The sequence below is a fragment of the Pseudophryne corroboree genome, chromosome 5 (genome assembly GCF_028390025.1).
Source record: "Pseudophryne corroboree isolate aPseCor3 chromosome 5, aPseCor3.hap2, whole genome shotgun sequence".
NCBI lineage: Eukaryota > Metazoa > Chordata > Amphibia > Anura > Myobatrachidae > Pseudophryne > Pseudophryne corroboree.
This window is the reverse complement of record NC_086448.1, coordinates 414,563,261-414,575,367: the sequence shown is the minus strand read 5'-3', so window position 1 is coordinate 414,575,367 and position 12,107 is coordinate 414,563,261. Positions and strand designations below refer to the sequence as shown.

Sequence of the window (12,107 nt, the reverse complement as noted above, 5' to 3'; positions counted from 1 at the left end):
TGGATACAGATGTGTCCTCATAAATCTTGCCTCAATGCTAACGACTTGCACCTTTTTTTAATCAAAATGTATCTTATTTGCATTGCTATGTGGCTAGGATGCACAAGCAGCTTCTACTGATTAAAATGATATGCAGCATGCCTATATACTGTGTGAGACTGTGGCTGTATCTGCATATGAAATGCTGCACACAGAATATAGGCATGCTGCATATCATTTTAATCAGCAGAAGCTGCTGATGTCCCTAGGCATATCAAATGCCCTAGGCAATTGCCTAGTTTGCCTATACCTATGGCCGGCTCTGGAGGCAAGTATAATTATTATTATTATTATCCTTTATTTATATGGCGCCACAAGGGTTCCGCAGCGCCCAATTACAGAGTACATAAACAAATAATCAACTAGGAAAACAGCAACTTACAGTTGGCTACAATATAGGACAAGTACAGGGTAAATAAACATAGCTACATCAGCAGATGACACTGGAATAAGTATCACGTGGCAGAAGACTGCTGGATTTGGTGCAGCTGAAGATTATTAAAGTAAGAAAAGGGTAAGCACATGAGGGAGGAGGGCCCTGCTCGTGAGAGCTTACATTCTAAAGGGGAGGGGTAGACAGACAGGGGTGATACAATTGGGGTACATAGAGAGTGTAGAACAGAGGGTTAGGATGAGATTTGGCTGGGTTTGGTGAAGAAGTGGGTCTTGAGAGCCCGTTTGAAGTTTTGCAGAGAGGTGAAGAGTCTGAGAGGGAGAGGTAGGGAATTCCAGAGAAGTGGTGCAGCACGTGAAAAATCTTGGAGGTAGGAGTGGGAGGAAGTAATCCGTAGGCAGGAGAGTTGGCGAGCATTAGCAGAGCGAAGAGGACGGGTGGGAGTGTAAAGCGAGATAAGATCAGAGATGTAGATGGGAGAGGAGTGGGTGAGGGCTTTGTAAGCAAGTGTGAGAAGTTTGAAATGGATTCTGAAAGGGAAGGGGAGCCAGTGAAGGTCTAGTAAGAGAGGAGAGGTGGATGTAGTGCGTTTGGTGAGGAAAATGAATCGGGCAGCAGCATTGAGGATAGATTGGAGTGGAGAGAGGTATTTGTCAGGAATGCCAGTCAGGAGGAGATTACAGTAGTCCAGTCTGGAGATGACCAGTGAGTGGATAAGAGTCTTAGTAGCATCCTGGGTCAGAAAGGGTCTGATCCTGGAAATATTTTTTAGATGAAAACGGCAGGTTTGTGAGAGGTGCTGAATGTGTGGTTTGAAGGAGAGGGAGAAGTCAAGGATTACTCCAAGACAGCGCACTTGGGGGGTAGAGGAGATAGTAGTGCCATCAATAGATAATGAGATTGTAGGAGGTGAGGTTATACGGGAGGGAGGGAAGATGATCAGCTCGGTCTTAGACATGTTAAGTTTAAGAAAGCGCTGGGACATCCAGGAAGAGATAGCAGAGAGACAGTTGGAGATACGAGTGAGGAGAGTAGGGGAGAGGTCTGGAGAGGAAAGATAGATTTGAGTGTCATCAGCATAGAGATGATATTGGAAACCAAAAGAACTAATGAGCTTACCTAGTGAGGACGTATAGAGAGAGAAGAGAAGAGGACCAAGGACAGAACCTTGGGGTACCCCTACAGTTAGTGGAAGTGAGGGGGAGGTGGAGTCATGAGAGGAGACAGAGAATGAACGGTCAGAAAGGTAGGACGACAACCAAGAGAGGGCAGTGTCACGCAGACCAATGGAGTGAAGGATTTGCAGTAGGAGAGGATGGTCCACCGTGTCAAAAGCAGCAGAGAGATCAAGTAGAATAAGTAGAGAGTAGTGTCCCTTAGATTTAGCAGCATGGAGGTCATTGCATACTTTTGTAAGGGCAGTTTCAGTGGAGTGGAGAGGACGGAAGCCAGATTGGAATGTGTCAAGTAGTGAGTGTGAGGAAAGAAAGGAAGTAAGGCGGTTGTAGACAATACGCTCAAGGAGTTTGGAGGCAAAAGGGAGGAGAGAGATGGGTCGGTAGTTGGAGAGAGTGTTTGGATCAAGGGTAGGTTTTTTAAGAATAGGAGAGATGAGTGCGTGCTTGAAGGCAGAGGGGACAGTGCCTGATGAGAGGGAGAGATTGAGAAGGTGGGAAAGATGGGAACAAGCAGAAGAAGAGAGGCAGCGGAGGAGGCGGGAGGGGATAGGGTCAAGTGGGGAGGTGGTGAGGGGACAGGAACGAATGAGGGCCATGACTTCCTCTCCAGATGCATGGGAGAAAGATGACAGAGTTGGTGCGAGGGATGGGGAGGGTTGGTAAGGGATGGGAGAAGGCTGGTTACTGATGGTCTGGTGTGATGTGATGTCCTGACGTATGGAGTCAATTTTGGATGTGAAGTAAGTGGCAAAGTCAAGAGCAGAGAGTGAGGAAGGGAGACGAGGTGTAGGTGGGCAGAGGAGTGAGTTGAGAGTGGCAAAGAGGCGCCGGGGGTTGGAAGACTGGGAGGAGATGAGGTTCTTGAAGTATGACCGTTTAGCAAGAGAAAGGGCAGCACTGAAGGATGAGAGCATAAGTTTGAAATGGAGGAAATCTGCCTTAGAGCGTGATTTCCTCCAGTGTCGCTCAGCAGTACGTGAGCATTTTTGCAGATATCTGGTGCATTTGGTGTGCCAGGGTTGAGGTGTTAATTTGCGAGGGTGAATAGTGGTTGGTGGAGCAACAGAGTCAAGAGCAGAAGTAAGAGAAGCATTGTATGTGGAAGTGGCTTGTTCAGGGCATGAGAGAGAGAGAATAGGAGAGAGAAGTGAGTCAAACAGGGAGGAAAGGAATGTGGTGTCAATAGCTTCAATGTTACGCTTAGTGATGGTAGCCTTAGGAGGTAGAGATGGGGAAGCAGAGAGAGATAGGTTAAAGGAGAGCAGGTGGTGGTCAGAGAGGGGAAATGGGGAGTTGGAAAAATCAGAGATATCACAGCGGTGAGTGAAGACCAGATCCAGTGAGCTCCCATTCACATGGGAGGGTGAGGAGGTCCACTGGGAGAGACCAAGTGAGGAGGTGAGGTTAAGGAGTTTAGAGGCAGGGGATTGTGTGGGGATGTCAATAGGGATGTTGAAATCACCTAGGATAATGGTGGGAATGTCAGAAGAGAGGAAGTGGGGAAGCCAGGAAGCAAAGTTGTCGATGAATTTGGAAGCAGTGCCAGGGGGGCGGTAAATGACAGCTACTCTAAGATGGACTGGTTGGAAGAGGCGTATGGCGTGGACCTCAAATGTAGAGAATATAAGGGATGGTTCTGGTGGTATGAGTTGGTAGGAGTAACTAGAAGGTAAAAGGACCCCGACACCATGGCGACTTCCAGGTCGGGGTGTGTGTGTGAATGTGAGGCCCCCAGCAGAGAGAGCAGCAGCAGAAGTAGTGTCAGAGGGCGTAATCCAAGCTTCAGTAATGGCTAGTAGGTGTAGGGATTTGGAAATGAAAAGGTCATGAGTGGGGACCAGTTTGTTACAAACAGATCTGGCATTCCAGAGTGCACAGGATAGGGGGTATAAGTCTGTGGGAGAGATGTGAATGAGATTATCAGGGTTGCTGTAGCGATGAGGTGGGATTAACTTTGAGGGCAGGGATGATGAGAGAGTAGTGATGGTACGAGTGCCTGAGCTAGGAGGGGAAACTGCAGGAGGTGGGCAGGGAGGGAGGTCAGTGTGATGTGGATGGGGGTGTGGGGAGGTGACAGGGAAGGGAGAGAGGGAGCAGGGCTGAGTTGTGGGGTAGCAGGACCATGGGGCAGAGGTGAATGAAAGTGGGGTAACAGGAAAGGTGGGGGAAGGAAACAGAGGGATGGAGGGGAGACAGAGGAGGGGAGAGAGGAGGAGGTGTAGGAGACTAGGGGGTAAGGATAAAGATACATTATTAGGTAGACACTGAGTGATGTGGGGAGTATAGGAAAGCCTTGACATAGTGTTAAGTAGGTGAATAGGTTGAGGGAAAGTGGAAGTAGGAGAGGAGACTGTAAGGGAATCCGAGCAGAATTGCAGAAATGCAGGTGAGAAAAGCAGTGTAGGCTCACGGGGTGTAGATTTAGTTTGAAATGAGTCAAAAGTGTAGATAAAGTGGGTGCAGAAATGTATTTGGAGTGTAAGAAATGAAAGGATTGTGAGAGGTTTAAGTAGCAATGGTAATTATGTTAATTTTTTTAAGTGTTTGCAGGTAAAATTGCATTGGTGCAGCTGTGCATAAAAATCAAAATTACAATAGTACAGATACAAGCATTTGTAGGTGAAATGGATGGTTTTTGAATTGTCCAAGTATGGTTGTTCCGTGCTATTTCATCAGATGCAACAATCAGGAGGTGAGTGATCTGAGGAGTAAGTGACTCACATTTGTTTTTAGTTCTTCAGTTTTTTTGTTTGTTTTGTTTGATTGATGTGCTTCTGTTTTCCTTCTTGTTCACTTCGATTGAACGCTGATTGAACGCTGCTGTTATTTGTCAATTTTATCACGCTTTGATAAAAAGCACGCTTCGATTGAAAATGCACAGCCAAACGGCTTTGCACAGCCTACACCATTGGACTTAAGTAGAAGACTATAATAAGACTATAATAAAAGTAGAGCTTTGAACAAAGTACAAGCAAAGGTGAGGGGTGTTATGTCTTATGACAGGTGCAATACACATTACATTTCTAATAATTGTATTATTTGAGCACTTTGACCACATTAAATGATCTATGAGGCAACTGACACTCAATTGAACCTCCCAATAAAACAGTAAGGAATAATCCACAGAAAACCATAATCAATTCATCTAGTATAGTATAAAACAAAGATATGTTACCTTTTGACCAGGAAAACCAATTGAACCTTCCATTCCCAAATCACCCTGAAAAATATTAAAAACAATGTTTCAAAAATATTTAAAACACAAATTATTACTAGTAGTTGGGATTAAAGTGTATTTTATTCAGATTATTCATCAATCCAGATTACTGTCATTATAGTTTAACCCAGGCATGTCCAACCTGCGCCCTCCAGCTGTTGTGAAACTACACATCCCAACATATCCTGACACAGCTTTAGCATTCTCTGACAGCAAAACTGTGTCAGGGCATGCTGGGATATGTAGTTTCACAACAGCTGGAGGGCTGCAGTTTGGACATGTCTGGTTTAATCCTTTGCAAAACACAGAGATGCTAGAACTGTTCATACAAGTTAAAATTTGATTTGTGGAGAGTTTGCGGTTTGACATAATTTCCAAATTCATTAAAAAGGCAATGGAAAATTCTAACTGATGTACAGTGAATGCATTTGTCAAGCTCCAAATGTTTTTGTTGAATGTGATTATATAAAATTACAGTTGAACTAAATATAACTTGCCCCTCATATCTGCATGACAGACCACCTGCCTGTGGTTCCCACTCTACTCTTGTAAGCATGTGCACATACAGTGAAAGCCCATGTAGGAATATCTACCACTAATGAGAAAGTTCCCTAAACACCTGATTCTCATACATTTTTACACAATCTTGTTTTATTCCCCAGGGATATAACAATGTGATTTTACCTGTGCTCCTGGTGGTCCTGTGTTGCCAGATGGTCCAATATTTCCTTTCATGCCCTGAATTTAAAACATATTATATATATATATATATATATATATATATATATATATTACCATACTTGAGGTCATAGAATACCATATTTGATCAAAGCTGTAGCCTGCATGTTTTATACAGGTAACGGAAATCTGAGGTGATCTCTAATATCCATAATCATTAACATTTACCTATTCATTTCCATTAGAACTTAACATTTTTCCTTATAAAACACATTTCTTTTTGAATATTGAAATAATAATAGCAGGACTCCCAATTTATGCAGATTTTCACTTCAGGCGATCTTGTGTATTATATAGGGATAATTTCCTGAAAATTTCCTGCACCTTGATTGTTGTTGGATTAATATTTTCAGGTAAACTTTCAATGAAGAGTTAATTTATATGTTATAGCCAATATTGTATGATAGTTTAGAAAAAAATACATACCTTAAAACCCTTCAATCCCTTTTGACCAGGAGCTCCGTTCCTTGCTAAACACAGTACTTCCTCACACTGTAACAGTAAATCCAATATATGATGTCATTAAGAGTGGATCAGTAGACCCCAAGTCGACTAACCATTTGCTACACCGAATTATTTAATACAACTTTGAATAACTTTGGGATAGTCTTTACCTCTGATCCAGCTTCTTTTACCTATAATAATAAAACATATACGTAAGAAAAATGAGTTTTATAAATCCTTTGGATATACTACTAGAAGACAGATTTTCTAACAAGGTTTACTATGAAATGACCATGTTGCTTTAGTTTGAAGAGGGCATCTAGGATATAATACAATATGTAGTCAAATGGCAGGATGTACCAAAAGAAAAACCTTGTTTTTGGGGTATTTACTGCATGTTCATATGTACTAACCTTAGGACCCCAGGTTTATGATGTGGAAGGTATTACCCTATAGAAGACTATGAGTTTCTTATTGCAATTTTCCTCAGAGGGATCAGATATGTATCCCTCCCAGCATACACCATGGAAGCCTATGGGCTTCTTCCTGAGAGGGATCCAATCTGATCTCTCCCAGAACTCCCTGCAGCTGCCGTGTCCCTCTGCACATGCGCAAAGGGCCTCCAGGGGCAGAAACATGGAAGACCCAGCTTTGCAAAAGGGCAGCTATTTTCCTAAAACCTGTCCTTTTCCATACAAATTGCATATGTCCACAGCCATTGTACATCCCACCCAGAATGTCATTCAGAATATCAACATGTTCTGAATGTCAATAGTCAAAATCTCAACAGTCACAATACTGACATTGCAAATTGTTGACAAGCACAATGTTGAAAGTCGTTGTTATTGTTACAGTTAGGGTGTGGTCAGGGCTAGGCTGTGGATAAGATCAGGGTAGGGTTAAGGCTGAAATGCACTAACACAGAGGAAGTGTTTGAATGTCAAAATTTCATGTCGACATTTTGAATATCAACATTCAGACCATATGGACATATTGATGTCGACATTCTGAATGTTGACATTTTGTACCACATTGTACCACATATGTTTAAAGATATATTTGTATAAAAGTGTATGCTACTGTGTTATATACTATTGTTTCCATAAGTCAGAAAATATCAAGTAGAGATGAGCGGGTTTGGATTTAACGCCAGAATTAACGCCGGTTCGGTTTTATCCGGATTTTTCTTATTGGCTATCCAAAACATGTGACATCCATGAGCCAATAAGATGCCATTTTGAGATCTGAGAAAATCCGAGTAAAACCGAACCCGCTTATCTCTAATATCAAGTATATTTTTGTACACATAATTGTTACATTGAGTTTAAAACAGAAATAAAAAAGCTTGTTTCAATAAACATGGTTTAATTTACACTTGCACAACAGTATGTTGTGCAAAATGTATTGCAACAATTTTTCCATGAGCTCATTCAATACAAATTACATTGCAACTCAGGGTAGGCTGGGCACACACTTATACGATGGGTCAGCCGACCAATTTATAGATTAACAACCACAGTTATAGCTGCCCAATCAATCTACAGCACTTATCAGGTGCATGAAAAGGAGGGCTCACAGCAAACAGAAAAAGCAACCCCCTGGATTTAGATGTACTTCTGTATGACCCTTTATCATGAGGCTTTACAATAGACAATTACATGGCCCTAGGTGGGCACTGTTATCATACAGTGTAGGGACTGTCGATAATCAGAGAAGCTATGAAAGGACTCGTCAGCTTACCATGTATTTGCAAATATGTGCAACAAATATCTCTGAATTTCTATTATCATGTAGTTTTCAAATATTGTTGCAAGTACTATTTAGTGTGCAGGGGGATACTAGGAGAAAAAAAGTAGCCCCTTTTCTGTTTTTAATAAATAGATTAGTAAGGTGTATGCACAAACGATCTTGTGTATACACACTTACCAATCCGCTGCCCGTGTAGATTCATTTGAATAGGCACGCCCACTTAAGATGTCATATTCAATGTCTTATTACGCAGTTGGCCTACACACAGCCAGATACTGTACACCGATATATATCTGCATGGGTATATAGGCATCATTTGTACTACAGGATCAACCTGATATATCTGTGAAGACTGAGACATGCCTATCCATGGTTCTCCATGCCCCCTCTCACCCCCTGCAACTCTCTCTCCATTTCTCCTTTTCTCTCCATGTCTCTCTCTCATGTCTCTTTCTCTCTACTTCCATATATCTCTGTCTATTTCCATGTCTCTCTCTCTCTCTCTCTCTCTCTCTCTCTCTCTCTCTCTCTCTCTCCATGTCTCTCTCTATCCATTGTATGGTGTCTGACAATAACTTATTGATTACCTATCTAGTACTTCTAACTTTGACCTAAAAGATAGTCATCTCTATCTTTAGTATCATCCTGAGTTGAAATAATGGCCGCATTGGAAACATTTGATAGTAGTCTCGGGTTGTGATTAAAAGTAACTAGGACTGTCTATATTTTAATAATTGCTAGTGAATTGTAAAAAGCATCTTTTAAATGAATACTGATACAGTCTATATGACTGCTTATTCTTATTTGTATACTATCTCTTGTGATAGGTTGTTCTCTATTGCTATAAGTGATATCTGCCATATCTACTAATTTACTGTTTAAAAACTTTGTTCATATATGAGAGCCGACGTATGTTGAATACACCTGTGTCTAATCATTTAGTGATCACCGACATCTGTCTGTTATTAGCCGTTCTGGCTTTAAATATTGGTCAGTCTGGAGGCAGGATTATACCTTTGACAAAGTCACGTGAGAGTGACGAAACGTGTCAGGACCCCACCTTCATGTACACCTGGTCTAGGTGAATACTTGGTGCAATCCGAATTGGTCTAGCTACAACATCATCGGACCATCTCACTACTACAGGCGGCTGTCGTCCACCCCACCGCTGTGGTCAGTGACAGCCATTCGTCAGCTTCTACATCTCCTCTCCGCGGCAGAGTGCAGTGGGCAATGCAGGACTTTTAGCCGAGGACGCTCGGCTAATCAACCAGCCCACTTGAGAGGTAACAAATTCTACCATCATTTACCTGGCGACTCTGAACTTTAACCTTTTGGAACTGCACCATTATTATTGAATCGTCCCCACTTCAGCTATCATTAATGTTTTGAGGAATACGTACGATTTTGGCTAATTAGCTACGATTCATCTGAGACAGATATAGGTGTGCTTTTACTGTTTTAATATTATTATTATTTTTATTATTTCATATTTTCTAAATGTGAAGCACTACTATTAAATATTACATTCATATATCCATACGTTGGCTCTCGTTTTTAACTCATCAACTCCTGACATACAGCGCAGCCGTTGTTGCTTTTTTCTCTCTATCCATGTCTCTCTCTCTCCATGTGTTTTTCTTTTTCTGTGTCTCTGTTCTCCCTGTGCATCTCTCTTTTTCTTCCCTTGCTTCTCTCCATGTCTGCCACTCTTCCTTTGTCTCTCTTAACCCATGTCTCCTTCTCTTTCTTCCCATGCATCCCTCTCTCTCCCCATGTCTCAACTTCAGCTCTGGTTAACTGATACACAGAAAGAGATAATCTATCTTGGATATCTGGAAACCCCCTCCCTACAAATCCTGCATTTGTCCCTGGCAGCCCCCCTGACATCTCAGCTGCGACCAATAGGGTAGGGGCCCCTGTGCATCTCTTTGCCCAGGGGCCTATACTGCTGTTAAGAGGACTCTTCATTCACCCCACAATTCTGTATTTACAGGCTATGTCTTCCTGCACGTGCCACAGAGCATGAGGTGAGGACGAAGGTGGCCTATAGACTGGGGGCAGCATGGACTTGCAGTTCAGATGTCAGTAAGTGTGGCCTTTATAAGGTGTATGTGTAGGGGGAACTAATACTGTGGGCATTATGTTTAGTAGGCACTACTACTATGGGCATTATGTGTGCAAGTGTCATTACTGTGGGCATTAAGTTTATAAGGAGCACCACTGCTGTGGGTATTATGTGTAATGGGTACTACTGATGTTGACATTGGTTATAAGTGGTACTACTGTGGGCATTTTGCATAACGGTTGCTACTGTGTAGCGTAACATGTATAAGGGGCATTACTATTGGCATTTTGTATAAGGGGTACTACTGTGTAGTGTAACATGTATAAGTGGTATTACTGTGTGCATTGTGTGTAAGGATCACTACATTGTGGTGTAATATTAATCAGGGGACTACGTGCAGTGTAATGTGAATAAGATTGGATATAACTGCATAATTTGTTATGGTCTGTTTTGGTTTATGGAATAAAATATTTCGAGGCTGATTCTGAGTTGAGAGCAAAGAAAAAAAAGTAAGTTTGTATCATGAACAAAACATTTTGCAGTGGAAGGGATGCAATAATATGTTATTATTTTTTGGCATGCAGGGTAAATACTGTCTGCTTTTGCATGTAGCAAGCAAATCTTGGGCAGTTGGACACACCCCTAAAACTTAAATCTCTGCACATTTGATGTCTGCCCCATCTGCAATGCACCATGGTATTATGAAGATGCAAAGTCTTTATTGCTTTGCTCCTAAGTCAGAATCCGCCCCTTTGTTAGTCAAATGAATTCTAGCCAGTTAATGCACTGTACAAAACAATTAATCTCACTAACCTTCCTAACTTACAAACAAATGATGGATATAACCATATCAACCACCTTTTAAAAGCAGTGATTTTTACCTAAAGATTGCAACCTTTTTTGCCTCCTTCAGACATGTGACCTGGGAATTTGCCTGGTCTAGGAAGCCGACAAATTCCTAGATCCCAGCTCAGGACTCAGGATATAGTCCCAGGTTGTTACCTTTCACATGGGCAGAAATCTCGGGTTGATGCTCGTTCACACGCAAGAACCTGGGATTTAGCTGAATGTGTGAAAGGGGTATCACTAGATTCACTTTATCCATATTTGCATAGTTACCAACACACCCTAGTTGTGAAGTCAGTCTAATGTATACTACATTTTCTTTGCCATTGCAGACATATTATTTGTACAATATTTTATCATTTATATTTTTCTAATTAATTTCATCACTAAAAAGAAAACTGCATTTGTGTAATTCTTACCATTATATTGATGATCTTACTGATAGTCCTGTTTCTGTCTTTGTTTCCATTAGCTTGGTAATTATTCCAGTATATTTCTGCAGGGGAACTGGCAATTGTGAGCAATTCACTTTCTATTGTGTCCAAACTTGTGGCCACTACAAATGTTTTAATGCCAGCAGTCCTCATTGCTTCAGAGGCCTCAAAAGTTCCTCCACATAGATTTCCAGTGGTATAACCATCTGTTAGAACAATTGCAAACTTCGGGCCCCCACTTGCTGCAGTCTCCTTCTGGAAAGCTTCAGTTGTTGCCTTCAAAGCGCAATCAACATATGTGCCATGACCAGTATCATTGACTTTATTAACCATTGTGTTAAAATTAGATGCTTGGTCTGTGAGACTGATGATAGGTTTCACAACTTCAGAGAACTGGAGTGCTCCATATCTCCATTTTATTTGGCTGCTATTCTCCTTGATTTCTTGTAAATTTGTGACAAAGGTCCTAAGAAAGATCTTAATTTCATCCATAAGGCTGCCAGATGTATACTTCAAAGATGCACTCTTAGATGTATCAATGGTAAAATATATATTTACACCACACTGAGGGTTATCTACAACAAAGTAATTAGAGTTAGTATGTGATTCTTTATTGATTGTTGGTTAAGATATTCAGCATGCAGTAACACTGATGACTATTTATTAGTAACAAAAGCTATTTTTTGCCGGCTTAGTAAGACTTTAAAGCCAGATAATAATGTAACTTAAAACATTCAAACATTAAGGGAAGCTCTTGCTATTCCTGATCAAATTTTACTTGGACAGTGTTCTCACTTTGAGGCCATGCATGTAGAGCCAGTGACTGATCAAATGACCTTACTAAATTGCAATGCAATTGTGTGGGTGGCTTAAGAAAAAATTCTTAACATCAACACTCACATCACCAATGGCATTTACAGGGTGCAGAATAGGCATTTGAGCTTAATTATCACAGAGCAGGTTTGCTCTTCATTAATGAGAAGCGTCCACAAGCCTACAA

At 41.4% G+C, this 12,107-nt stretch overlaps 1 protein-coding gene across 1 annotated transcript in view; it reads right to left on the bottom strand.

Moving 5' to 3' along the window:
• Nucleotides 1–12,107, bottom strand: part of LOC134929607 (collagen alpha-2(VI) chain-like) — a 123,391-nt gene that overhangs the window by 65,486 nt on the left and 45,798 nt on the right. The window contains exons 4-8 of the mRNA XM_063925194.1: nt 11,093–11,682; nt 6,181–6,201; nt 5,993–6,058; nt 5,513–5,566; nt 4,787–4,831 (exon numbers count right to left, since the gene is read on the bottom strand). Of these exons, the coding sequence (XP_063781264.1) occupies nt 4,787–4,831; nt 5,513–5,566; nt 5,993–6,058; nt 6,181–6,201; nt 11,093–11,682 (776 nt within the window). The remainder of the gene's footprint in view (nt 1–4,786; nt 4,832–5,512; nt 5,567–5,992; nt 6,059–6,180; nt 6,202–11,092; nt 11,683–12,107) is intronic.